The sequence below is a fragment of the Zonotrichia albicollis genome, chromosome 20, assembly GCF_047830755.1.
Source record: "Zonotrichia albicollis isolate bZonAlb1 chromosome 20, bZonAlb1.hap1, whole genome shotgun sequence".
Taxonomy (NCBI): domain Eukaryota; kingdom Metazoa; phylum Chordata; class Aves; order Passeriformes; family Passerellidae; genus Zonotrichia; species Zonotrichia albicollis.
The window spans coordinates 5,546,597-5,573,328 of NC_133838.1; the positions used below are offsets into that span (position 1 = coordinate 5,546,597).

The window sequence follows — 26,732 nt, forward strand, 5'->3', positions numbered from 1 at the left end:
TGGACCAAATGGGGCTGATCTCATTAGAGCAGAAGTAATTTTGCTGGGGGAAATGAGAAGAGAAAAAAGAGAAGCATGGACATAGTGCCTTCCCCTCGGTGGGTGAAACGAGCTGTGCTGGACTCTGAGGAAATAAATTGTCATCGTTTTATTTCACCCTGAGTAGCCACCCCAAGGGGCTGGCAGGGCCAGGCAGCCACACAGGTCAGTGGTGTGGGGAAATTTCCCTTTCAGGGATTTCTCTCCCTTGCCCTAGCTCCCGTCCCTGAAGGGTGCACTGGGAGATGCATCTGGTTCTGTGTCACCCCAGCTGGTGCTGTGTCCTCCTGGGTGCTTTGGGGTCCCCCCAGGTGCAGGTCCCAAACTCTGGGGCAGTAGATGGGCCTCCCTTGTGATCCCAAATGCTGCATGGGCATGGATGGGTGCCCCCTTCCAATCCCAAGTGTTGTAGGGTGGGTGCCCCCTACAATTCCCCTTCACCTTCCTTTGGCTTCTCTTGGAGCTGCTCAGTGAGAGTCGAGGGGAGGAAAGCGCCTGAGCTTAGAATTAATTGGTAATAAAGCACTGACTGTCAGGAAACAATGGTAGGCTTGAATAAATGGCCCAGCTTTGTTACTTACAGCTTCTGCTGGTATTAAAATGGAGATTAATAATCCCCTTGCCTTTGGTGAGGGGGAGGATTTGGTGTGGCAGCTTCTCATCCATCCTGTATCCCATCTATCCTGTATGGGATGTCCCCATGGCTGTGATGGACATCTCTGGGAGCTGCCACGAGGGGCTGGGACTGCTGCATCCCCCTCCTGCCTCCAGACTGCCTGGCTTGGAGCGTGCAGGGCAGGGAATGATGCTGCCTTAGGGATCCCCTTTGGGATTGTCATCCGGCCTGCCCTCTAAGTAGGGCTTCAAGGCTGTGCTGGTTTTGCTGCTGGTGATGTTGGGTGGTGGGAGGTGGGATCCCAGCAGCTGCTGCTGGTGGTGGGGCAGCTCTGGGAGTGACATCCCAGGCACCCCTGAGAGCTGGGATGCTGCTGCTGCTCCTTAAGCCAAGGAGGATTTCCCTCTGCGAGTGCCTGCTGAGCACAGTTGAAATGTGGTGACAACTGTGTGGTAAATGATGCGAGGAGCTGGGAATGGAGGGGAACAGCTGGGGCCCGGCTGGGGGTGGGACTGGTGCAGCCAAAGCTGTGAGAGTTAAGGGAGGGCAACATCGGAGCCTTTCCTGACCCCGGGGCCCTGGGGAGGTGCAGCTCTGATCCTCCCCTCCTCATCCCGCAGTCAGGTCCCCCTGCAGTGTCCTGCTGCTGCCCAGGGGATGTCTGCTCCTCACTCCATGCCAAGTCCCTCTGGTCCTGCCCATCCTCACTGACTGCCATGGACCAGTGCCCTGGGGCACATGGGCATCTTTGTGGTCCCATATCCTCCACCTTCTCGATTCCCTGCTGGCAAAGCTCAGGAGAGGTGGAACAGAGAGATTAGAATCATAGAATCTCCGTAGTTGGGAGGGACCCACAGGGATCATCCAGTCCAACCCTGGCCCTGCCCAGACCTCCCAATAACCCCATCCTGGGCATTCCTACAGCACTGTCCAAAGGCTCCTGGAGCTCTGGTAGCCTCGGGGCCGTGCCCATTCCCTGGGCAGCCTGGGCAGTGCCAGCACCCTTTGGGGGAAGAACCTTGCTCTGAGCTGCCCTGGCCCAACCCCAGCTGTGCCCTGGCTGCTGTCCCTGTCCCAGAGCAGAGATGGGAGCTGCCCCTCGGGAGGAGCTGCAGATCCCTGAGCTCTGCCCTGCTCCAGCTGGACACTCCAAGAGCCCTCAGGCACCCCCTGTATGGCCCCTCCAGACCCTTCACCATCCTTACTGTTAACTCCACTCTCTCCCCCTTCTCCCCACTGCTGCAGGCTCCTACCTGATGGTGAACTCCTCTCAGCACACCCCGGGCCAGAAAGCTCACCTGCTTTTCCAGGCACTGAGTGAGAATGACACGCACTGCCTTCAGTTCAGCTACTTCATGTTCAGCCGGGACGGGCACAGCCCCGGCACGCTCAGCGCCTACGTCTGGGTCACCGGGGGCCTGCTGGGCAGCGCCGTGTGGAACGCCTCGGGCTCGCACGGCCGCCAGTGGCACCAGGCAGAGCTGGCAGTCAGCCTCTTCTGGCCCAGCGAGTACCAGGTGAGGCCCAGCAGCCCCCCGGCCCCATTGCGGCTCCTCAGCCATGGCTGACCCCTGTTTGGTGCCGTAGGTGCTCTTCGAGGCTGTGGTTTCCAGCGAGCGCAGGGGCTACCTGGGCCTGGATGACATTTTGCTCCTGAATTATCCATGCTGTGAGTGCTGTGGGATGGGACCTGAGGGGGGGCTGGGCTGGGCAGCAGGGCTTGGAGCTGGTGTCCATTGGGATGGTCCTGGGGAGAGTGGAGGGCCTAATGCCAGGGGGCAGCCTGTGGCACCTGGGTGTCCTGATGTTACCTGGACTGGTGGACCTCCATCTCCTGGGTGCCTCTAAGGCCCCTTTTTGCATCTCCATCCCTATCCCCACCAGCTGCAACATTGCTTTTAGTTTTTATAAGACTTTGGAAAAGCACAAATTGAACGCAAGGCTCGAGTGTCCCCATCAGGAGGGGCCACCCGGGCTGGTGGGGGTCCAAAATCCCAGACTGTCCCAACACATTGGCTCTTGGGGTCACATCCTATTTCTTCCAGGCTGGGCAGGAGACCTGCCCCCTCTATCATCCCATACCCTGCATCTGGCACCAGCACTGCAGGGTGCTGGAGAGAAAGGCTCATCCCTCCCTGGGCTGGTTCTGTGGGGACAGGAACACAGGCCTCACTTGGAGCCAGGCTCTGAGGGTGGGCATCAGGCCTGTCCAGAGCTTGGCTCAGCTGTGACATCCTGGGTGGGTTTTTGGGTGGGGAGGGATTTTTGTGGCAGTGCTGCTGTGGGTCTCCTTGGACCTCAGGTCCTTCCTCACCTCTTGCTTTGTCCCTCGGCAGCGAAAGCGCCTCATTTCTCCCGCCTGGGTGATGTGGAGGTGAACGCGGGTCAGAACGCCACCTTCCAGTGCGTGGCCGCTGGCAAGGCTGCCGAGGCCGAGCGCTTCCTCATGCAGGTGAGGAATGGTGGTGGTGAAACGGCCCCAGCCAGCCCCACACACAGCTTTCCTGTGGGACAAAACCCCGCTGGACACGGTGGGAGAAGGGCCATCCCCCTGCATTTGAGCAGACATCATGTGGGGACACCCCGGTGGCTCTGGAGGTGCCCCCGTGCCCCCTGTGATGCCGTGCGTGTCCCGTGGGCAGAGGCAGAGCGGCGAGGTGGTCCCTGCCGCCTCGGTGAAGCACATCAGCCACCGGCGCTTCCTGGCCACGTTCCAGCTGGAGGCCGTGTCCAAGGCGGAGCAGGACCTGTACCGCTGCGTCACCCAGTCCGCCCGCGGCGCCGGCGTCTCCAACTTCGCCGAGCTCATCGTCAAAGGTGGGTGAGCTGCCCTTGTCCCCTGTGCTGTGGAGAGCCGCTCCTGCTTCGCCGTGTGCAGAGATAGGTGGGATGCCTGGAGCACTGGGATTGCAGTTTCTCACTGTAGAAGAGTTGCTAAACACAGACTGTGCAGCATAAAACTAGAAACTCCTTTCCTGGTGGCCTTAGATAATTTATTTTTGATTGCAGTAGGTGGGAATTAATTAATTATGGTGAAACTGTGCGGCACCATGCTGGGCTGTGTGACTTATGAAGACAATTAAGGTTTGATCACATGAAACCCTATTGCAGCTCTTGAAGCCTTCTGAAAGTGATGGAGGGCACAGGCACAGACTGAAGTTTGAAGACTGGATGGTGTTGTCCTGTACTTGGGTGACTCCCATGTCCTCTGGGTGGGGAATCCGAATTTGTTCTGTGCTCTGCAGGACGAGTCCCAGAATGGTTTGGGTTGGAAGGGACCTTAAAGCTCATCCTGTGCCACCCCCTGCCATGGGCAGGGACACCTTCCACTCAACCGGGTTGTTCAGATCCTGGCCTTGGACACTTCCAGGGATGGGGCAGCTGCAGCTTCTCTGGGCAACCAGTGCCAGGGCTTCCTCACCCTCACAGGGAAGAATCTTTCCCTAATATCTAATCTAAACCTATTCTCTGTCAGTGTGAGGCCATTTTCCCTTGTCCTGTCACTACATGCTCTTGTAAAAAGTCCTTCTCCATCTCTTTTGTAGCCCCTTTCCGATACTGGAAGGCCACAGTTAGGTCACCCCAAAAGTTCCCTTCTCCAGCCTGAGTGTGGTGGGTTGGTGTGGGAAGAGACACTGGAAATGTATTGACTGCAGCCTGTAAACAATAAAATAAAACCATGGTACTTGTGGTTGTGCCAGCACTGGCCTGGCTCTGGGGATGCTCCAGCTGCCCCTTCTGTGCTCTCTTGCAGAGCCCCCCACCCCCATTGCCCCCCCCCAGCTGCTCCGGGCCGGCTCCACCTACCTCATCATCCAGCTCAACACCAACTCCATCATCGGGGACGGCCCCATCGTGCGCAAGGAGATCGAGTACCGCATGACCTCGGGGCCCTGGTCCGAGGTCCACGCTGTCAACATGCAGACCTACAAGCTCTGGCACCTGGACCCTGACACGGAGTACGAGATCAGCGTCCTGCTCACCCGGCCCGGCGAGGGGGGCACGGGCAAACCGGGGCCGCCCCTCATCAGCCGCACCAAGTGCGCAGGTGGGCCCCACGGCTTCCCTGGCACGGCTCTCCTGGCACCCCAGCCCTCCTCCTTCCTGTGCTGAGGAGAGGAGCTAGCCCAAGGCACCTGTGTGTGTGCTGTTGGCAGAGGTGCCCCCTCGTTAACTTCTCCCATTCAGTCCAATTAGAGCTGATTAAACTCCCTCCCACCAATGGCACTTGGTCCCTCTTGTCTCAAGAGCCTGACTTGGTGTGATGGCACCACAAGGGCCCTTGTGGTGCAGGCACCTGTCTGGGCAGCTGGGGCTGCTTGTGGGGTGGTACCCTGCTTCACCCCCACAGGGAAGGATGAGCCTGGGACAGCTGCATGGTTAGTGGCTGAGAGATGTCCCCAGCAGTGTCCCCAGCCCTCTGTAGGGCAGCAGCATTCTATGCTGGGGTGGTCCCAGTTTTGCAGTCAGAGTTGCTCTCTGCTCTCATCTCTTTTGTCCCTATGGACAAAAGGGTTTTCCCTGATAAGACACACAAATCCATGAGAAGTTTGCCTCCTCGCTCACCTCTCCCTGTCTCTGTTCCCCACAGAGCCCATGCGAGCCCCCAAAGGCCTGGCTTTCTCTGAAATCCAGTCCAGACAGCTGACGTTGCAGTGGGAGCCGCTGGGCTACAACCTGACCCGCTGCCACACGTACACCATGTCCCTGTGCTACCGCTACTTCGTGGGCAGTGGCCACAACCAGACCTTCCAGGAGTGTGTGAAGATGGAGCGCAACGCCAACCGCTACACCATCAAAAATCTGCTGCCCTACAAGAACATCCACGTCAAGCTCATCCTCTCCAACCCTGAGGGGCGCAAGGAGGGCAAGGAGGTGATATTCCAGACAGATGAGGATGGTGAGTCTGCTCGGGGAGATATGTCATCCCCAAAATTGGAACTCTGTAGCTGGTGAGCTGCAGGGTTTTTCCTGTGGCATGGTGTGCATCCCTGGCTCCTGGCCTATGGGCATGATGGGAATATCTCCTGAGCCAAGGAGGAGGTGAAAAGGATCTTGCAGCCCCAGAGGTGTACAACAGGAGGTGAGAGAAAGGGGCACTGATGGTGTCTGGGGAAGGGAGATGCCAGGGGCCTGGGAGGCTCAGGGGTTGGATGGGGGTGTCACTGTGGACACACTGCCCTCATGCTTGGAGTGGAATTTTATCCCTGGCTGGTCCAATGGAGGGTGTGGGAGTTGGCTCATACCCAGCTTCTCTCAGCACAAGTTGTCCTCACTCACCCGTTCATGGGAACCAAAGCCTGGCAGCCATAATAACAGCAATTAAAACAATTAATGCTTTGCACTCAGGTAACATCGTTTATCTGCTTGGTTTCTGATCGATTGGGCACTGCTGCATTTCTGGGAAAGTGCTGTTCACCAGGGCAGGTGCAGCTTTTCTTGGCTTCCCTGGTGCTCTTCCCTGGTGAAGTTTGCTTTCAGGTGGGTTTGGGTTTGTGCAGAGAGCTCTGCAGTGATCAGGCCCCAATTTCTGGCAGCAGCTTTGCTGCTGTTTCCCCTGTTCTGGCTGCACCCTGTTCTGGATTCCCTGTCACCTGAGTGGGCAGACATCCTTGATGGATGCTCCAGCATTGCTCCAGGACTTCTTGGTTTTGGAATCTCTTGTTCTGATGAGCCCTTCCCTGAGGACCTGCTCAGGCTGAGGCTGCTGGAGAGGTCTCCCAGGTCCGGCTCCACCTGCCCGTCACCCTGTCTGCAGCTTGCCATCAGCAGTGCCTGAGTCACTCTGGGCTCTGGAGATCCAAGGGATGTGGCAGGAGCTACAGGACAGAGCTGGCTCTGTGTCCAGTGCCACCCATCAGTGACAGGCCACATCCAGAGCTGGCCTCTGCCACTGCTGAGTGTGGCTGGAGCATCCCTGGCTCTCACGGAAGAGACATCTGTTAAGCAAGAACGGAATTAATCTCCAAAGTACTTTTTAACATTAAAAAAATCATCAATTAAAGGGAAGGAGCTGGTAATTGCAAATGATTGAGCTGCCTCCAGAGCCCTGGAGGACCCCTGAGGAGAAGCCTGCCATGGAATTCCCCTGCACAGGACTTGCCGTTACCTGTGCAAAGCTCACTCCTGTCTCCCAGGCTGGAAATCAAAACCTTAAGAGCTGGAGAGGAGCTGAAAGCACCTCCAGGTCCTTTTTCGTCTTCAAGGCCTAAATCTAGCACCTTCCTCTGTACACTTTCCACATCCCCAGCCCTCAGCCTGCCCCAGCAGGGGCACCCTGCTCTGCCCTGCCAGTGCTTTATTTTCCAGCTATAATTGCTCCAGTTGTTCTCACTGGGCTGTGACTGCTCCAGCTGTTTGCTTATGGAATATTAATACAGGAGCTCCAGATGTCTTTTTGCTATACTATAATCACTCCAGCTGCATTTTCCTGTGCCTCAATTAACTGGGGCTGCTGGCTTCCCCCTTGGATTGAACTTGAGGCTGTGTATACACTCAGTCTGACGGCGATGGATCTGTGGATATTCTACGGATGTGTGGCAAATACTCCTCATGTGTCTGGCCCAGCCTGCCTGGGAGGATGATGAGGATTTGAGCTCCTAGAACTGCAGGATGAACAGCTGCCCCTGCAAGTAAACCAAGGTGCTGAAAGCTTATTAATGATAGGGCTCAGAATCCTATCATTAAAAAATGATAGATTTAACTGTGGTTTATTCTGGCACAAGGCCAGTTTTGGCAGCAGCATCCCCTGGGGCTGCTGTTGGTAGGCTGCAAAGATGCAGCCTCCCCATCCTGAGTGGTAAACCCTGGTTTGGGGCTGGAAAATCCAAGTAACTGGGCCAGACCAAGGCTGTTGTTTACAGCATCCTTCTTGGACTCCAGGCAGAGCTGTGCTGTGGGCAGGACACTGAGGGAAGTGTGCTGCATCCGTAGATTTTCCAGCTGGTGTTTCAGTGCCCCCCATGGATCCAGGTGACCCACAGCTGAGACTTCATTCTATGTGTGCATGAAATGATGAAACTCAATCCCAGGGACCTGTGGAAATACCTCTGCAATGTGATGGTGCTGCAGGGAGCCACTTCTCCTGGAAGCAGGCAGGGTGCATGTGATGCAAGCCAGGATAAATATATATAATTCCATAAATAAATATATGCGTGCAAATATGGATAGCAGAGGGGTATGTGCACACCTGGGAGCTGTTGTGTGCATCCTCTGCCTCTCTCAACCTGGGATGGAAGCACGATACCTCTACTTGAATATGTAAATATGTGTGTGTATACGTATATATACATATATATGTGTGTATATATATATATATATATATATGAATATATAGGTATTATAATATTAAGACAATGTATAAATTATCATAGAGACAATAACAATGATACAATATATAATAATAGAAAATAAGATGTAATTGTCTATATATAATAATAGAAAATAACATATAATTATATATAGTGTAGGTTCTGTATATTAAAACCCAATCTCTGTAGGTACACACTTTACTGCCCTACAGGTTTCCGTAATTCTTCCCGAATTTAATAAGTGCCTGAGTACATGTGTAGGACACAGTGCCTCTGATTAAATTAACTTGTAAATCAGGTGGAAACGGTGCGTTTGCACGGTGGGAAGCTCGGGAGGTGATCCCTCTCTCCCAGTCCCGTAATTACACCCGAACAAAAGCTGTGAAAAAAGCCAATCAGAGAGAAGAGCTGCTGTCCCCTGCAAGGTTTGGGAGGGGGGCATGCTACTGGTGCCTTCCCAAGCTGTTGCCTTTCCTTGCTGACCGCCTCGGGTGGAGGAATCCATCCTGAAGGAGCGGATATTGATCCCGGCGCCACTGATTGCTGTCAGTGATTACAGTTATTATTGCGGTGGTGTTAATTAGAGGGGAGGCTGGGCCAGTCAGGCCCGTCTGCATGTGAGGATGCTGCTGCTTGCTGGCGGTGTCTCCACAGGATGCTAATGGCTCCGGGGGGGAATTGGGTTTGTGGGGAAAAAGGGAATTTATTTCTTTTTCTCATGCTGGAAAGCTTAGGCACCCTGTGCTGCTGCTGGTGCCTGGGCTGAGGTGCTGAAACTTGTGGGGTTTGTGCTGGTGTGGGAACCTTCCCCTCCCATGCCAAAGTGTCACCAGTGGGTCCAGGTGCATCAATGCCTTGGGTGTCTCCCTGGGGAGCCACCAGTCCTGTCTGGTGGCACATGCTGCAGGTGGGTGACATGGCACAGGGAGTGTGGTGGCTCGGTCACAGGGCACAACTGCCACAGTCACCCAGAGGGGTTTCCTGGAGGATTTCTTCTTACAGACTGGTTTCTAGCTGCATCCAAGCACATCTTTCCTTCCCCAGTGCCTGGTGGCATTGCCTCCGAGTCGCTCACCTTCACCCCGCTGGAGGACATGATATTCCTGAAGTGGGAGGAACCAGTGGAGCCCAATGGCCTCATCACGCAGTACGAGGTACATCCTGGCTGGTGTGGCACCTGGTACATGGGGACACGGGAGGGTCCTGTTGAGGGGTGTGTTGGAGGGGTCTGGGACAACCTCTGCTGTTGGCCATGAGGATTAGAGGCAGCTGCTGCTGCTCCTGAGCCCTTTGGCTTTTCCAGTGAACCTGTGCTTTATTTCATCTCAAAAAGTCCCTGGCTGCCTCCAGGGTGCCCCGTGACCACCTCCTCCTCTGAATTCATTATTTTCATCCCTTCCGCACCTGAATCTGGGTGATGTGCCCTGTCATTGTTTTAATCTCGTCTCCCATGGGTGATGTTGTGCCCTGTCTCTGCAGATCAGCTACCAGAGCATCGAGTCCTCAGACCCCGCGGTGAACGTGCCGGGCCCGCGGCGCACGGTGTCCAAGCTGCGCAACGAGACCTACCACGTGTTCTCCAACCTGCACCCCGGCACCACCTACCTGTTCTCGGTGCGCGCCCGCACCGGCAAGGGCTTTGGCCAGACGGCGCTCACCGAGATCACCACCAACATCTCTGGTGGGTTCCCCTCTCATTCCTGCTGCTGAGGCGTCTCCTCCACTCAGGTGTCCTGCGGTGCTGTGCAGCCCCTGGCTCGCTCCTGTGCTGTTGGTGACTGGCAGTGTTTTGGTGGCTGGATGCTGCCATAGAAAGATACCCTTGGTGGTGGCAGCTGTGCTGTGAGCCCATGGGCAGCCCCCAGACTGGTGGGTACCTGTCTGGGGAGCCTGGCCAGCCCAGTGCTGGTGGCTGGTGCTGTCTGAGCCCTCAGTGTATGAGCGAGGGATTAATTGGGCTTTGTTAATAAGCTCTGCAGTACTCGGGGCTCTTTGCTCATGTCCATGGCGTCACATTAACTGCAGTTCAGATGGGCTGAACTGAGTGTGAATGAGGGTACTGGGGCAAAGCAACTCAAGCTGGGTCCCAGTGGCTGGCAGTGATGGTTTGGGGACCACAAGGTTATGGCAGGTATGAGGGGTGTCCCCCACCTTGCTCTGGGGGTGCTGCTGGGCTGGCTCAGGTGTGCTTCTGCCGTGGGGTGGGGGAAGCTCACACCGTGCCAGTGATTCTGAGTGGGGCTGTTCTTGGGCACATCTCAAGACTGGAGCATTTGGGTCCTGCTGAGGTTGGATCCCATTCTTGGTTTCTTCCCCTCTGCTAGACTGGTGTTGGTGACCTCCCTTGTGCACACCCAGGGGTCATCTCTCAACTCTTGTTCAAGACATGGAGAGGTTTTTTACTTTAGTTGCAATAATTCATTTGACACCACTGGGTGATGCCTTGCCCTGGGAAAAACTGCTTATGCCTCAGTTTCCCCCTAAGCCAGGGGAGCCCCAGGACTCACCCCAGCTCCTGTTGCAGCTCCCACCTTCGACTACGGGGACATGCCATCGCCGCTGAGCGAGTCAGAGAGCACCATCACGGTGCTGCTGCGGCCGGCACAGGGCAGAGGGGCTCCCATCAGGTAGGTCGGGGCTGCAGGAGGGTGAGACCCCAAAATGGGGTGATACAGCAGGGTCCAAGGATGGGGCAGGATTGTTGTTCCCAGAACTAACCCGTGCCTGCCCTCACAGCACCTATCAGGTCATTGTGGAGGAGGAGCGGCCCAGGAAGCTGAAGCGGGAGCTGGGGGGGCAGGAATGCTTCCCGGTGCCGCTCACCTTCGACGATGCCGTGTCCCGTGGCTCTGTGCACTACTTCGGGGCAGAGCTGCCCGCCAGCAGCCTCACCGAGGCCAAGCCCTTCACCGTGGGGGACAACCAGACCTACAGTGGCTACTGGAACCCACCCCTGGAGCCCAAGAAGGCCTATCTCATCTACTTCCAGGCCATGAGCAACCTCAAAGGGGTGAGTAGCCCTGACACCCTGCTCCAGCCAGGGGCTGGACCAGGTAAGGGCAGGCTGGGGTCTGGGGGTTGGTAAAATTGGGACTATTTTTAGATTGCCCTCCGCCGGATCACCTCTGGGTTTACCACTGTTGTCCTGCCAGGGCAGTTGGTGCTCCAGGCCACCCTTATGGCATGTTGAGATGATGGGTGGGTGTCCTGCTCCAGCACCCGTGGTAGTGCCTGTCCCCATCCCCATGCCAATGCTGGGTGTGGAGTAGTCTGATTTCCCCCACCCACTGCAGTACCAGCCAGGACACCAACAAGCACCAGTGCAGAGGAGCCCCTATTCCTGGGGCTGCCCCTGGTTTGGAGAAGGACTTTGGGCAGCCAGAGCTGTGTGTCACTTCTGGGACCCAGCGCTGGCAGGACAGCCAGTCCCAGCTCCAGAGAGCTCCTGGAGCTCCCGGGCTGCCCTTCCCTCCCTGCTGCTGCCAGTTCCCTCTGTGGAGCTGCACCCCTGCACCCCCCGGGCTGATTCCTCCACATCACCGGCTGGACCACTGAGACCCTGTGGGGACCCTTCTTGGCATCACCTGCTCCAGCAGCTCCTGTCAGACCCGCGGGAGCATCCTCATCCTGCACATCTCTGTCCTGCTGGAAAGTGGTTACTGAGTCCTTTTCTTTGCACCGGGATTGTTCACACCTCACTGCTTCGTTGTAATTGGAGCTGAGAGGGACAGGGAGGGTTCTGGCTCTGGCGCCCTCGGCACTGCTGGATGATTACTGGTGGCTGATGCTGTGTTACATATTTCCTGCTGGAGGGTAGTGGATTTATCCCAGCGGCCATCAGATGTTGGAAAAACGCTGGATCATAGCTGGGGTTTTCCATGGGTTTTGTGCCAGATGAAGCAAGAAGCAGAAGGAAAAGCTGGAGATCCCAAGGAGAGCAGTGCTGTAGCTGGCCCTGCCCTGTGCATGTGGCATGGGCAGATCTTGGGCCGAAAGTGCATGGAGCACATTGGTGCCTGGTGTCTTGAGAGACTGGAGGATGCTTGGAGAAGACAATACTGCCAACGTGGTGCTTTTTATTTTGCAACAGAAGTTGGATGCATGGAAAAATGGAATATTTTAGCTGAACTAATCCCTAAATTGCAAATGCTAAAACTATTGGAGACTTAAGCTGGAACCTCATGGCAACCTAGGCAGCAGATGCAGAGCTGGAGTTTGAAACTTTGACTGATGGAAGACAAGCCCATGAAGCTCTGGATGACAACCTGGGTGTGTTTCAGCTGTACCTGGTGGCACATTGGTGACTTGTGGCTTGGCTGCGTCTGCTGGGTTCTCCATGCTCTTGAGCTTCACCATCCCCTCTGTGCCAGGAGCTGTGGCTCCAGCCAAACCTGGGAATGCTGGGGACAGATCATTCAGCAGCATCTCTTGGGCTGTGGGTTCCCAGGAGCTCTTTGGGTGCTGCAGCACAAATCACCCATGGACTCCCTCAGTTTGGGAGCCAAGGCACCAGTGGACCAGCCCTGTGCCCACCCGGCCTCGCTTGGGTGAGAGTGGGGAGCGGAGTGGCTGGGAAGCTCATCCAGCACTGACTCCCCCTTTTTACCTCCATAGGAAACTCGGCTGAACTGTGTCCGGATCGCTCGCAAAGGTGAGCCCTCCCTTTGCCCTGAGCCCCTGAGGCTGCAGCTCCAGCCCCACGGCGGCTCCGGTGGTCAGGGCTCTGCTGTGGGCTGGGACCAGCACTGGCGGTGGTTGGGCTGCATGTGATGGGTTATTTATTCCAGCTCCACCCCACACCCTTCTGTTTCCCACTCTCTTTGGCATCTGAGGTTTTTCCCTTGGTTGAATTTTCCTTCGTAATGCTGTTACCATGGTGGAGGTGGGGCTGGAATGGTGGTGCTGGATGCTGAATCCAGGGATGGATGATCTTACGTGGGATGTGATGAAAGGTGCACAAAGGGAGTGTCCCACCCCACTGGAACTGAGAGAGGGACTTGTCCATGGTCATAGTGTGGCACTGCAGAGCCCTGTAGCATCTTGGTTGAATAACTTGTGTTCATGGAGAAACAAGCATCCCATGGGATGAATCTCAGTGTTTTCATGCCTGATGTTGCCAATCTCCCTGGAGTGGAATGTGGTGGCTGCTCACAGCACCCTCATCCACCCACCCCTCCTGCCTGTCCCTGTCCCCTGGCAGCTGCCTGCAAAGAGAGCAAGCGTCCCCTGGAGGTGTCCCAGCACTCGGAGGAGATGGGCCTGATCCTGGGGATCTGTGCTGGAGGGCTCATCATCCTGATTATCCTGCTGGGAGCCATCATCGTTGCCATAAGGAAAGGGTAAGGAGACCTGGGCTGGCAGCTGGTGCTTTATTTGTCCCTCCCTCCCTCCCTCCCTCAGCTCAGCTCTTCTCCACCACCCCAGCACGAACTGGAGTTACTGGTGAGGATTCAGCTGCTCTGGGCAGCCTCCAGACACTCCGTTGAGCTGAGTCTCCATGTGCCTGTGCATCTCACTGGGCACAGAGCAGCAAAGTCCTGGGGATGTCCCTACTCCCTCTGCAGCTTTGTTCCACTGTCCCTCTCCCCCATATTTTTTGTTTTTTTGCTTCTTTTCCTGCTGGTTCTTGGCTTTGTGCTGTTCTGGTGATCCTGCATGGATGGAAATGCTTCCGGCCCATCCCCGAGCTCTGCCCCGGTGCTGAGCCCAGCTGTCCCCATCCCACCAGCTCTTCCCTGCCAACAGCAGCCATGGGATGTTGTTGAGATGAGATGTTGCCTCTGGGCTTCCCTGCTGCCTTGGCCAGGCCAGCAGGAGCACATCCAGCATGGATGTGGCCGTTGTGGGGGGCTGGCACAGGGGGAGCTCATGGGTGGGAGGGAGGAGGGTGAGGGCTTTTGGGGACACTCATCCCCAGGAGCGCTGGGCACGCGGCCGCTGCTGTGCACGTGGCTGCAACGCCCTGGAACAGTGGAAAAATGGAAAAGTGGCTGCTTCTGTGCAGGGCTCGAGGCAGCACCGGGCCAGGGGGGCTCTCAGAGCTGGGTTAAAGGACAGCAATTAAACATGGGGCTTGGGAGGATGGAGCAAAGTACATGAACAGCCAGAGGGAGAGAAAAACATCAGGGCAGAGCCTCGGCCCCTTAAATCTGCAAAGCTCTTTATGGCTGCGTGTACCCTGGAAGGATCCTTGTGGATTTACATCGCTGGAAGAGCAGGGCTGTAGCATCCCTGCACACTTTGAGGTGCGGGGCTGGCTCACAGCTTCGTTGGCTCCTTCCCTGATGGAGCAGATGCCAGCAGCGCTGATGTGTTTTGGGGAGTGATGCTGTGGGTGGGAAGCTGTGAGTGTGGCTGCTGCATTCCCATTGCCAGTGCTGCCAGGCAGGATGAGGAGGAGCAGCTCTCCTTCAGCAGCCCAGGATGAACCTGTTGAAGGATAAACTAGAGCCACAAATTAGATCTGGTGCTGAGAAGCCTGAATTTGGGGCTGTTGGGAAGCTGGGATGAGCTCATGAATCTCCACAGTGCATTGCTGTTGGAGAAACACTGATGTGGTGGAATGGAAATGCAGCCTTGGAATATGTTCGTCTCTGGTAAATGGTGCTCTGGGAATGTGACATCCCAAGGCCATCTCCCCCTCTGGGCCCCTAACCAACAGCCTGGGGGGAATTCCTACATTTGGGACATCTGACACAATCTTCTTAAAAATTATGGCTGAGCCCCTTGGACAAGGGTGCTGTGGACACCCACCACAAGTGTGGTCCCACTGAGAGCCGGTGCTTGTGCTCTCCTGCCAGGATGCCAGCTCCTGCCTGGAGTAAATAACCTGTGGGTGCCACAGGGGAGTCTGATTCCTTTATGGTGCATTGAATTTTCTGGCAGCTGACTTGCCCTGTAACCTCCTTTCCCAATTGAGGAGAAAAGCTGCTTATGCAATTTCTGCTGTTCTCTTTGCACGCTTGCCAGGAGGAACTACTATTCTTACTCCTATTACCCGTAAGTAATTGCCATTCTCCTGCTTTACCCTCCTCCTGGCCACCCCCCTCACCCTGCTGCTCCAACAACTCCTTATCTCTGCCAAGTGCATTTTAAGGGTCTCTTTGGATCAGGGAAAATAATGCTGCTGAGCTTGTTAGAGACAGAAGGCAGTGTAAAGGGGAAGGGTCAGGTACTCTGAGTTGAATTCTGGATTTTAGCAGTGCCTTGCAGTGTTCCAGCCCCATCACAATGCTGACATGGGCTCAGATCTCCTGTTCATCCTTCTGGCTTAATCGCTGCTCTGGCTTTGGAGCCTGATGCTGCCTCTCAAAAACGTTCATTCAGATTTCTTTAAATGACTTGAATTTGGGGTGGGAGGTTCTGTCCCAGTGAGAACTCCTGGGATTTCCCAGCATTTTCATTAGGTGCCTAAAGAGACCCTGCATGGGGAAAAAAGCCTCTGCAGTGAGTGCTGAGCACAGGTTTACTCAGGGGGGATCCAGCCCATCCCTTGAGATGGATTTGGCCCCTGACATGGCTTTAAAATCACAGAATGATTTGGCTTGGAAGGGGCTTAAAGCTCATCTCATTCCAACCCTTGCCATGGGCAGGGACACCTTCCACTAGACAAGGGAGTCGTGTCTGGGGAACTGGGGCTGGGGAGGGCTGGGGCATGTCCATGTGATGGCTGGAGACAGCATTTGACTGCACAAGGAGCACACCTGGCTGTCCAAGGGCAGGGGACAGGAGGGGACATTGAGGTTGACCAGCTGCAGTTGCTGCAGCCAGTGAGGGATGCTGCATGTGTGCCTGTGACTGGCCTGGGACAGCAGAGAACCAAAGCGTGATGACCACGCTGCTGCGAATAATCCATCCTGCTCCTGGAATAATCCGAGCCCAAGTGCTTTGGGGGGACCTCTGAGCACCTGATGGTGAGTCCTGCTCACTTCTGCTCCTCCCCACTGCAGGAAACCTGTGAATATGACCAAAGCCACCATAAACTACCGGCACGAGAAGACACACATGATGAGTGCCATCGACAGGAGCTTCACCGACCAGAGCACCCTGCAGGAGGACGAGCGCCTGGGGCTGTCCTTCATGGACACCCAGGGCTACGGGAACAGAGGTGAGCCTGGGAGCCTGGCATGCCCTGCTCTCCTTCCACAACTCTGGAAACAGAGGTGAGGCTGAGAGCCTGGCATCCCCTGTTCTCCTTTACAACTCTGCAAACAGAGGTGAGGCTGAGAGCCTGGCATCCCCTGTTCTCCCTCCACAACTCTGCAAACAGAGGTGAGGTTGGTAACTGGCATCCCCCTGCTCCCATCCCACAACTGTGGCAAGCAAGGTAGGGATGGAGACCCTGGCATCCCCCTGCTTCCTTCCAGCCACAAAGGTGCCCAATAACCCCAAAATATCACAGAAACAGCCTGCCAGAGCTCAAGGAGTGTTTGGACCACGCTCTGAGGCACAGGGGGGTGAGGTTGTTGGAGTGTCTGTGCAGGACCAGGAGTTGGACTCAGGGGTCTCTGTGGGTCCCTTTCAACTCAGGATATTCTGTGATTCTCTTGAAGGCTTGGTGTTACATCTGGTTTAGACTGTGTGTGGCTTGGCAGGTTCTTCCTTGCCCTGTGTAAATCTCCAAGGGCATGGATTTCATCTGTGTTGGAACTTTTGCCACCATCCAGGCTGTGCTGAAGGGGAAGCTCTTGTGGGGAGCTGCATCTCTATTTTGTCAGGGAGATCTGAGCTTGTGGCTGGGCCAGTTGAGGCCATTTGGGGTTTCAGGATCTGGCTGCAGCCCCCTGGAACTGGGTGAATCCCACCTCCTGGTTTATGCTGAGGTTGGAAGCTTCCCCCCAGCCTTCCCCACACAGCCTGGGCATTGAAGGGTTAAAGAGCCTCTGCTCTCCTATCAGAGGGAGACTGATAACTTCACACCCACCGGAGGATGTGTCTCCATGCTGATTTAGTTGTAAAATAACTCTTTGGCTGCCCCAGTTTCAGCCATATGCTAATAACATCTGTTACAGTAGCTGCAAGATGCCGCCTGCACGCGGGACTGATGCCTTCCTGCCATTGTCTCATGGATCATTAAAGCCCAGAGGGCAAGCTTTCCTCCTCTTTACACATCGAGCTAGGTTGGGTGTGTTTTTCCTTTGGTCGCTGTCCTTGAAACTCTCAAAGGCTGGTGGGGCTGAGCTGGGGAGCTTGGGCTGCCTGCCATGGCTGGGAGAGTCTCCATTGCCTGTGAGCATCCTTAATTAACAAAGGGAAATTAATGACTTGGTGACTGCTTGGTGGCTGTATCCCCCATCCACTTCAGTTTCTGTGTATTTAAAAGAAAGTCACTGATCCTCATGGAAACCCCAGTGGTTCCTCAGCGTGTGGCTGTGGCAGCACCTTGCAAATGCCAGCAATTAATTAATTAATTCCTCTTTAATCCCAGCAGCTGATGAGCCCATTGGTCAGGTCATGGGGTGTGGAGGCACTCTCCTGGGTTGTCCTGTTGGTTCCCACTGACAGAGGACAGGGTGAAATGGGATATTGGGAAGGAATTTTTCCCTGTGAGGGTGGGCAGGCCCTGGCACAGGGTGCCCAGAGCAGCTGGGGCTGCCCCTGGATCCCTGGCAGTGCCCAAGGCCACGTTGGACAGGGCTTGGAGCAGCCTGGGACAGTGGAAGGTGTCCCTGCCCACAGCAGGGGTGGCACTGGATGGGCTTTAAGGTCCCTTCCAACCCAAACCATTCCCTGGATCCCTGCCTGCCATTCTCTGGGAGTAGCTCAGAGCATCAGGTTTTGTGCAAACCCAAATTTTGGGATCTGGTGTGGGAACTTGCCCTGACAAACACAGGTGAGGTCTTAGCCTGGCTCTGCTGGTAATGACACAGCAAAGGCATAAACCAGGTAAATACTGCACAGGCTCTCCATCAAAGCAGCAAGCTCCATTTGTGGCAGCGTGAGGAATCCAGTGCTGGTCTCTAGCAGTGAGGGAAATGAACTGTTAAGCTGTGCTGGAGACTTTGGCAAGGTGATTTTTCAACTTAGAATCTTGTGTGAATATTTGGGCATGGAGCTCTCGCTTGTCTGCATGGGAGCTCATTGTTCCAGCTGAGGGGAAATGAGGTTATTATCCCCTTATGGCCTTGCCCACTGATTTCTGATTGACCTGCTGAGGTCCTAAAAGGCTGTGCTGGGCATTTTTTGGCTTTGTGGTGTAGGAGGAGCTGTAGAGAGCACGAGGGGGTGGGAGTGGGATTGCGGGCCGGGCCCCTGGTGGTCCCTTGGGAGGGCCTGCAGCAGCCGCATGTCCCAGTGTGTGTTCCCCAGCCTCTGTGGCTGTGAGGCGGTGATGGGGCTGCAGCCCGGGGTTTTGCTGCCCTGCTAGCCCCCGGTTGTCCCTCCCCGTGCAGGTGACCAGCGCAGCAGCGTGGTGAACGAGTCCAGCAGCCTGCTGGGGGGCTCCCCGCGGCGGCAGTGCGGCCGCAAGGGCTCCCCGTACCACACGGGGCAGCTGCACCCGGCCGTGCGCGTGGCCGACCTCCTGCAGCACATCAACCAGATGAAAACGGCCGAGGGCTACGGCTTCAAGCAGGAGTATGAGGTGGGGACAGCTTGTGGCAGCCTCTCAGGGGAGCGGGGGGTGGGATGGATGGGGGGACACGGGTGGAATCTGTGTGTGAGGAGATGGTGCTTTGGGTCTGGAGCTCTGGATGGGAGCTGGAGCTCACAGCTCTGGGCTGTCATTGTCAGCATGGGGGCTGTCCCTGAGGCAGGAGTGAATGGCTGGTGCTGGCAGCTCTGGGTTATTTCTCAGCTTGAGCAGGTCCCTGAGATGAGCCAAACCAGCCCTGTCTGCAGTGCACCATCCCAGCTCTCCTGCATGGGCCAGGGCTGCTCCTTCCTTTCCCTTTCCTTTCCCTGGGCATCACTGTGTCACCTTCTGCTCTCCAGCACACTTGGCCTGTGATAAGCATGGCCATAGTCTAAGAACAAGCAAATCCTCTACAATCTGGCAGCTCCAAGACCATGAGGAAAGACACTGGGGAGAAGATGCTGTGGAGGGTGATGTCAGGGGAAGGGATTTCTTTCCCAAGAGTTGTTGGTGGCATCATGTCCATCCCAGCTGGCCAGGTCAGAGCACTTGTAACAGAGCAGGTTATTTCACAAGTCTCTGCCTCAACATAGCCAGCAGGGTCATTTCCTGACTCCTCAGTGTCCCACAGGTCTGGAGATTGAAATTTCCCTGTGAAATTACTGTTTAATTCTCAGCTGTTTCAGGAGCAGGAGCTCTCTCCCCCCTTTCGCGCATTGGACAAACCAGGGCTTGTGATAATCATTAGTGCTCCTTGAAAAGCTGCTGTATGTTCTTGGAACTAGTCATTTGAAAGCACTCAGATATTATGGGAGGGGAGAAAACATGTAATTTCCTTCCACTTTCCACCTCTTACGCCAATCTATGAATGTCACTGTTATTACACACAAACCTGTTCTGTGCTGGGGAGAGAAAGGAACTGGGGAGGTTTAGGAATAAAAAAAACTACAACCAACCCTTGAAAAAAAAAAAAAACAACCCAGGCAGTCTGTAATTTGCTGGAAAATGGGCTGTTTTGTGGATGTAACAGGAGTGTGTAGCTGGCAGAGTGTGCTGTGGAAGTGGAGACGAGGCTGCCCGAACCAGGTGTTGGGGTGGAGGGACCACCCTGTCTGTCCTGCTCCCCAGGGAGCTTGTGGGGCTGGGGGAACCCCAGAGTCCTGCCCTGAGCTTGAGATGTCCATCCTTTCCTTACAGAGTTTCTTTGAAGGCTGGGATGCTTCAAAGAAGAAAGACAAGACCAAAGGGAGACAGGATCACGTGTCCACATGTGAGTGCCCTTAGCAAAGGCTTGGACACCCCAAACAGCTTCAGAAGCTCATGTTTTGCAGATTCCTGGGCCAGAGGGATTGCCCAGGGTGGCCTGGTGGGTGAGCAGGCACTGATGGTTCCTGTCCCCTTTCCCCAGATGACCGTCACCGCGTGAAGCTGCACCCGCTGCTGGGGGACCCCAACTCCGACTACATCAATGCCAACTACATCGACGTAAGTGGGGACAGAGCCTGTGTCCCTGGGGCTCTGGCTGCAACATGAGCTTCCTATGGCCTCTCAGGGTTTGTCCAGCAGCATTTGGAGGACTTTGGACAGCCCAGGGTGGGCTGGTCAGTGCATCATGAAGGACCTGCCTGATTTATTTGTGTTCATCAGCTGTTTCTGCTTGTTGCATCTCTCTCTGCTCTGTTCTGTCCCTCCTTCTCATTCCCTCTCTGCTTTTCTATCCTCTTCCCCCTCACCTGCTCATGTGGCCGTGGATCTCCCTCTCCCTGGGTGGGGGATGCAGAGGTTGAGAGGAACAAGGGACCATCAGGGGCTCACACTGGAGTACCCCTCGATCCTGCTGGTGTGTGTGAATCTGGGTAGAGCCCAGCCCTAGTGTCCTCTGAGAGCAGTGTCCCCAAGACCGATGTCCCCTGCCACCTTCAGTGATGCTGAGACCAGAGCAGCTGCAGGAAGGCTCCAGCATCCCCTGGAAGCAGCAATAAATTCCACTTTTCCCTCCTGCCCAGAGGGTGTCTGTCATGTGGCCTGATCCCAGTGCCCAAGCAGTGTCCCTCAGCCTGTCCCTGCTCCCTGTGTCTTTTCTGCCCTGTCTCTCCATGGCCTGCTCCAGGGCAGGTGCTCTAACCCCTCTCTGCTCTGTGCCTCACTAATATCTCTGATCTTTTTCTCTCAAACCTGTGTCCCAATGGGATCGTTAAGATTCGGATTAACCGAGAAGTAAGTAGATTCTTCCCTCTCTCCTCCCTTCTCTGCTCCTATCTCCTGCCAGGCCTCACCCTGGGCAGTGTGGCTTAAATACCATCAGGGAGAGGCAGGCTGGGAAGATGTGTCCATAAACCTGGGAATGTCCAGGGAATGGGAAAGCAAGGTCTGTGTGGCACTGGGGCATGGAAAGCAGGGCCCGCGTGCTCTGAGAAGGGGTTGAATTTGACCAACAGAAGTCCCCTGTGAAAAGACCCACAGGGGATGGAGAAGCCACTGTCACCTCCATGCGTGTGGTGTGGTTTAACTCTGCTGGACCTGTGGTCAGGGCGTGGGACATTGTGTTCACAGTGCCTCTGGCAGTGGCCTGGCTGGAATGTGCTCTTTGGCATGTTCTTGTTAAGGGCTGAGCAGCTGGGATGAAGGAAGGGAGTGGTGTCTCAGCGCCAAGTGGCTGCTGTGCAATGGGGGGATCACTAATGGAGCTCTCCTGGCAGCAATGGCGTGGCAGCAGGAGCTGGAGTGAAGTTCATGGATCCCTCAAGGTGCTGATAAAGGATTTTGCAGACCAGGGGTGTGGGTTGGGCATTACATGAACCTCTTGTGGGATGCAGGAAATGCACCATCCCAGGACAGGGTGTACTGAGTGTGGGATGGCTGCTGAACCTCCTCCTCCTTCTGTGGTGGACTTGCAAGACCTAGCCCATTGGCTGTGGGGAATTTCTACCAGTTGGGTGTCTGGGAAGTGTCTAAGGGTCTGTGCCCCAGCTTGGGAATGATGTCTCTGCTTCCCTTGCAGGGCTACCACAGGTCCAACCACTTCATAGCCACACAAGGTGAGTCATGCCCTGCCCTCTCAGCCAGTGGTTCCTCACCTCCTGTGTAGCAGCCAGGTTTTATTCCTGGTGGAATTAAACCTTACAGGAGCAGGAAAGGAAGGGAGGGGGCCAATTTGGAGCTGCTCCCACCCCTCCTGCTTCCCCTTGGCACTGCACAGCCCTGGGGAAAAGGGCTCTGAGGTGCTGTGGAGCTGTTTGTGCCTCAGAGGTAGGATAGAGGATTGGGCCACTACCAGGGCTGGGTTCTGCTGGTGGTGCCCATCCATCCGTGGGGCCTTTTGCTGTGTCCCCCAGGGCCCAAGCAGGAGATGGTGTACGACTTCTGGCGCATGGTGTGGCAGGAGCACTGCTCCAGCATCGTGATGATCACCAAGCTGGTGGAGGTGGGCCGGGTAAGCATCCCTGTTCCCATCCCAGGCCATGCTATCCCATCCCTGCTGGAAGCCACCTCTGCAGAGCCTAGCCCCCATCCCGTGCTCTCCTTGCAGGTGAAATGCTCCAAGTACTGGCCAGATGACTCTGAGATGTACGGGGACATCAAGATCACGCTGGTGGAGTCCGAGACGTTGGCTGAGTATGCTGTGCGCACCTTCGCCCTGGAGAGGGTACGGCCCTGCCCTGCCTGGGGACAGACCCCTCGGGCACTTCTCATACTCCATAGCTTGGCATTTACCAGTATCCTGTTTATTTAACCCAATATGGGGTCACCGGTCGCTCCTTCCTTTGCCTTTTCCCTGGCTCTGCGCCCTGTGCCGGGCAAGCAGCTCAGTCCCACCTTCATTTGGACAGTGAGTGAGTGTTTAATTTTCGTGTGAGTGTGGTGGGGGTGAAGGATGTGCTCCTCTCCTCTGGGCTGGAGGTGATGTAGCCATCAGTCTGCAGCATGGTAACTGGAGATGGAGCCGGTGCAATTTACCCATTAATCTACAGCAATGTCAAATTACTGTCTGGTTATAGGGCAGGGACACCTGAGGCTGCTGCCACCTCCTCCTTTTTCTCCTTGGTGGTTTTTAACCCTCTTGGAGCCAAGAGGAGAGAGCTGTGGGGCTGCCCAAGCATGTGACTGCTGTGTGGTCCATCTGCCTGGATCCTGAGCTGGTAAATCTTGGATTCCTGAGGAAATCAAGTGTTTGAGTGACCTTGCCCTCTCACCCTTCCCTTGCAGCGAGGTTACTCGGCCCGGCACGAGGTGAAGCAGTTCCACTTCATGTCGTGGCCCGAGCACGGTGTCCCCTACCACGCCACAGGGCTGCTGGCCTTCATCCGCAGGGTGAAGGCGTCCACGCCGCCCGACGCCGGCCCCGTCGTCATCCACTGCAGGTGGGGACAGGCACGGGTGGCAGGGGGGTGGAGGGGACCTGAAAGCTCATTCTGCCACCATGGACTGGGACACCTCCCACTAGTTCAGATTTCTCCAAGCCCTGTCCAGCCTGGCCTTGGTGTCCCTCTGCGATGGCATCTGTGAAATGTCACCACTGGGCTGGTGGCAGCAGGGGCTGGTGCAGGGGGACAAGCCGGGAGCAGCAGCACTGTTTTGGGGCTCCTCCAGCTTGTTACTGGTGACAGCTCTGTTGCAGTGGGCAAAGGTGAAACGGCAATGGGCAGCTTGACCACTGCTGATGGTCAGGACGTGGGAGTCTGGCTGAAGGGAGAGGCAGGAGGCAGCAGGACAGCCCCGTTGCAGGGTTACCCACAGGGCTGTCCCTGCAGGGCTCAGCCACTGGGATGCCAGAGCTGGGAGGACACGAGTGACACATCTGAGCAGCTTTGGTGGCTCTCTGTGCCCTGAGCAGGCATTCCCACATGATGGGCTAATGGCTTTTCCTCCTCTGGGCAAACCAGGAGGAGCTGATGAGTGGGAGGGATTTTTTATTTTTTATTTGATTTCTCCCTGTCAACTGCCTCATCAGCGTTCATTCACCAGCCGGTGTGATTAGTGCCCGTAGCCTGTAATCACTGATAATCATGACGAGTGATTCATCAGCCCCAGAAATTAGTATTTCACTGGAAAAGACTCTGTAGGAAAGGAACAGGGGGGTGGCTCCGTTCCTGGCACATCACTGGGGAGGGTGTGTCAGGGCACAGAAGGTCTTTGACTGTGACTCCAGCCATGCCAGGGCCTGGGACATCACCACTGCTCTGGGTACCCTGCTGGGCTTAGCCTTGCCCTGAAGGTCTCACCTGGTGCATCCAGAGCTGCTCATGCCAGGGGAGCCTCCCTGCTTCTCCCAGGGCTCAGAGCTGAGCCCTCCTTGGTGCTTTTGGGCTGCCATCCCAGGGGACTCTTGGCACTTGGATGGTTTAGTTGTTGGTTTTGTTGCAAAAACCATGTGTTCTGCAGCCTTAAATGAAAAATGAGCTTTAGGCATGGGTGCCCACCTGACCTTCACGCACTCTTGGGGCTGAAGCAGGGGTGTTTGGGCAGGTTAAAGGCTAAACCAGGCTCTGGAGGTGTGTGAGGTCCTGGCAGCCCTGCGGGGTTGCCGGGTACAGGATCTGTGTGTTGAGCCCTCGCCCACAGAGGCCTTGCTCGGTGCCCAGCCCTTTCAGGCTGTGTGTGGATGCCAGCACAGACTGGGAATGTGTTTGCTGTTTCTCCCTCCATCCCCAGTGCTGGCACGGGCAGGACTGGCTGTTACATCGTGCTGGATGTGATGTTGGACATGGCTGAGTGCGAGGGCGTCGTGGACATCTACAACTGCGTGAAGACCCTCTGCTCACGGAGGATCAACATGATCCAGACAGAGGTGAGCGGCCTCGGGGACAGCTGGGGACACTTGGGGCCACTGTCACCAGCCAGCTCTGGAGGCTCAGCCCTGTCCCCTCCCCTCCCCAAAGGAGCAGTACATCTTCATCCACGATGCCATCCTGGAGGCCTGTCTGTGTGGGGAGACCAGCATCCCTGCCAGCGAGTTCAAGCCCACCTACAAGGAGATGGTGAGGATAGAGCCGCAGAGCAATTCCTCGCAGCTGCGGGAGGAGTTCCAGGTGAGCTCCCCAAATCTCTGCACCTGCCCCCTGTCCTCACCCTCCCGGAGCCCAGCCCTGCTGGCACGAGGCAGGGCTTTGAGGGGACCCGTGTGCCTGCAGACCCTGAACTCGGTGACGCCGCACCTGGATGTGGAGGAGTGCAGCATCGCGCTGCTGCCCCGCAACCGCGAGCGCAACCGCAGCATGGACGTGCTGCCGCCTGACCGATGCCTTCCCTTCCTCATCTCCGTGGATGGAGACAGCAACAACTACATCAACGCGGCCTTAACTGACGTGAGTGCTCCCTGGGGAGGGAAGGGGCTGCTTCCTGTGGGCTCAGGCAGCTTTTCACGGCAGAACTTGGTTTGGTTTGGATTTATGGCCTCATTTTGTGCATGGGCAGGAAGGGTCATGGCAGCTGTGTGCAGGGAGGGAAGGGCTGGGATGGTGCAACGGGGTCCTGCACCCCTTCTTTTGTGTAGCAGCGCCCTGCAAGAGCTTTTCTCCTGCTCTCGTGAGCCAGGCACAGAGAGACTTGAGGATTTTGCAGTGACACTGGAGCAGGGGAGGAAGAGGAACCTTTTGGGGAGGTTGGTGGCATTAAAACCCCCATGTGCTGCCAGACCCCCCCGTGATCCTCTTGCCCCTCCTGATGCAACTGAGGGGGCTCTGAACTGCTCCCAGAGCCAGCATGCATCCCCCTGATGCAGTCAGAAAGGACCCTGTGGTGACAAAGCTATCTCTTGTATCTGATGATCACAGAGCCGAGAAGAGGATGCTGCAGGCTCCAAACCCTCGCTGAGGGATGGGGTCATTCATCAGCAGCCCCACTTCCCTTTCCTTGAAATGCTTTGCATGGGCAGCACAGAGCCCCCCCACACCAGGCATCTTCCCCAGACCCTCCTGGTCACAGCTGAGCACGGGCACCAAGCTGAGCCTTGTGTTTTCCATGCTGTGGGTGATTTATCCTGCTGGATCTCTGTGCAGATCCCATCTCCCTGATTGCTGCTCCCACAGCAAAAGCAGTTTGTAAAGCAGAGTGAGCTGCTGGTGGTGGGGAGTGGCTCTCATAGTGCTGCAGTGGGATTGGAGTTTTGTTTCCAGCTTGCTTGCTGTTTGCATTTCCATTTTATCTTTATGCATCACTGAGCCTCCCTTAATCTCTACTAAAAGGGTCAGTGAATGAAATATTTTTTATAGACAGACAAAGCCCTTTCTATGAAATTCTTGCTGAAGAAAAAAAACCTATTTCCCTCTTTGGGTAAAAAAAAAAAGTCTCATTCTCTTTAAGTGCCAAAGTGGTTTGCTCAGTCAGTGTGTCCATCTGTCAGATCAGCTTGGCCTGTGTCACCCGTCAATGTTGCTGGTGCCAGTGGAGCTGTGCCCTGCTCCACACCCTGCTGTCACTTACACCTGTGCCAAGAGGAGGATGCCAAGGCAAGCCTGGGCAACACATGGTGAAATCTCTTTCCCCTTGCTGCTCTAATGCCTCTCCTTGATGGTGGAAAGCTCTTGCTGAGTGCTGGGTCTCGCTGCTGCCCATGGACAGGGCCATAGGAATGGTTCAATAAGGTCATTTCTGTGAGCTCAGTCAGGAGGTCCCACAGCAGGCAGAGCCACCCCCATGAGCACAGAGCTGAGCTGATTCTGGGTCTGAAGAGCCTTGAGCCAAACTGTGTTAATTTAGGTGTGCCTGATGCAGTGTTGAGCTCAGCTGTCCCTTGGCAAACCAGCAGCAGGATGACCAAGGGGATGTATCTTGTTCAAAGCACAAACCAGAGATACAGAAATTTCCTTCCCTCCCACTTCCTTCTTGCAATCTCTAGTATTGTTGCAGGGAGCCCCTGATGCAGGAATAACGTGCATTGAGTTTATGATTTCAGAAGGCTGAACAAATACTTTATTAAGCTGTACTATACTGTACTACTACTATACTACAGTACTGTGACACTTTCAGACAGCTTTGACCTAATTCAATCTAAATCACCATCAATTCAATCAATCTAAACCACCCATCACTAGTGTCCAATTAAGAAATCCCTCTTCAGTAACAATCTCTGTAACACCTTCCACGTGTGCCAAATAACAGGTGCAACAAATAGAGATAAGAGTTGTTTTTCTCTTTCTTTGAGCTTTCTTACTGCTTTCCCCAGGATTCTTCCTGGGATAGTTTTCCTGCTGCT

At 55.5% G+C, this 26,732-nt stretch overlaps 1 protein-coding gene across 6 annotated transcripts in view; it reads left to right on the forward strand.

The window, feature by feature from the left end:
• Window positions 1-26,732, forward strand: part of PTPRU (protein tyrosine phosphatase receptor type U) — a 56,968-nt gene that overhangs the window by 19,147 nt on the left and 11,089 nt on the right. Inside the window, exons 3-27 of one of the 6 annotated variants that reach the window (XM_074555900.1) lie at window positions 1,901-2,172; window positions 2,243-2,324; window positions 2,992-3,107; window positions 3,298-3,472; window positions 4,410-4,703; window positions 5,247-5,555; window positions 9,010-9,119; window positions 9,445-9,646; window positions 10,490-10,592; window positions 10,702-10,975; window positions 12,580-12,616; window positions 13,166-13,304; window positions 14,935-14,964; window positions 15,915-16,072; window positions 18,357-18,547; window positions 19,736-19,808; window positions 19,947-20,023; window positions 20,738-20,755; window positions 21,540-21,576; window positions 21,874-21,971; window positions 22,068-22,184; window positions 22,745-22,899; window positions 24,191-24,326; window positions 24,418-24,567; window positions 24,670-24,843. In XM_074555900.1, coding sequence (XP_074412001.1) covers window positions 1,901-2,172; window positions 2,243-2,324; window positions 2,992-3,107; window positions 3,298-3,472; window positions 4,410-4,703; window positions 5,247-5,555; window positions 9,010-9,119; window positions 9,445-9,646; window positions 10,490-10,592; window positions 10,702-10,975; window positions 12,580-12,616; window positions 13,166-13,304; window positions 14,935-14,964; window positions 15,915-16,072; window positions 18,357-18,547; window positions 19,736-19,808; window positions 19,947-20,023; window positions 20,738-20,755; window positions 21,540-21,576; window positions 21,874-21,971; window positions 22,068-22,184; window positions 22,745-22,899; window positions 24,191-24,326; window positions 24,418-24,567; window positions 24,670-24,843 — 3,527 coding nt within the window. Of the gene's footprint in view, window positions 1-1,900; window positions 2,173-2,242; window positions 2,325-2,991; window positions 3,108-3,297; window positions 3,473-4,409; window positions 4,704-5,246; window positions 5,556-9,009; window positions 9,120-9,444; window positions 9,647-10,489; window positions 10,593-10,701; window positions 10,976-12,579; window positions 12,617-13,165; window positions 13,305-14,934; window positions 14,965-15,914; window positions 16,073-18,356; window positions 18,548-19,735; window positions 19,809-19,946; window positions 20,024-20,737; window positions 20,756-21,539; window positions 21,577-21,873; window positions 22,185-22,744; window positions 22,900-24,190; window positions 24,327-24,417; window positions 24,568-24,669; window positions 24,844-26,732 lie in introns of all 6 variants that reach the window. The other 5 variants (XM_074555902.1, XM_074555903.1, XM_074555898.1 and 2 more) reach the window with 5 other exon arrangements.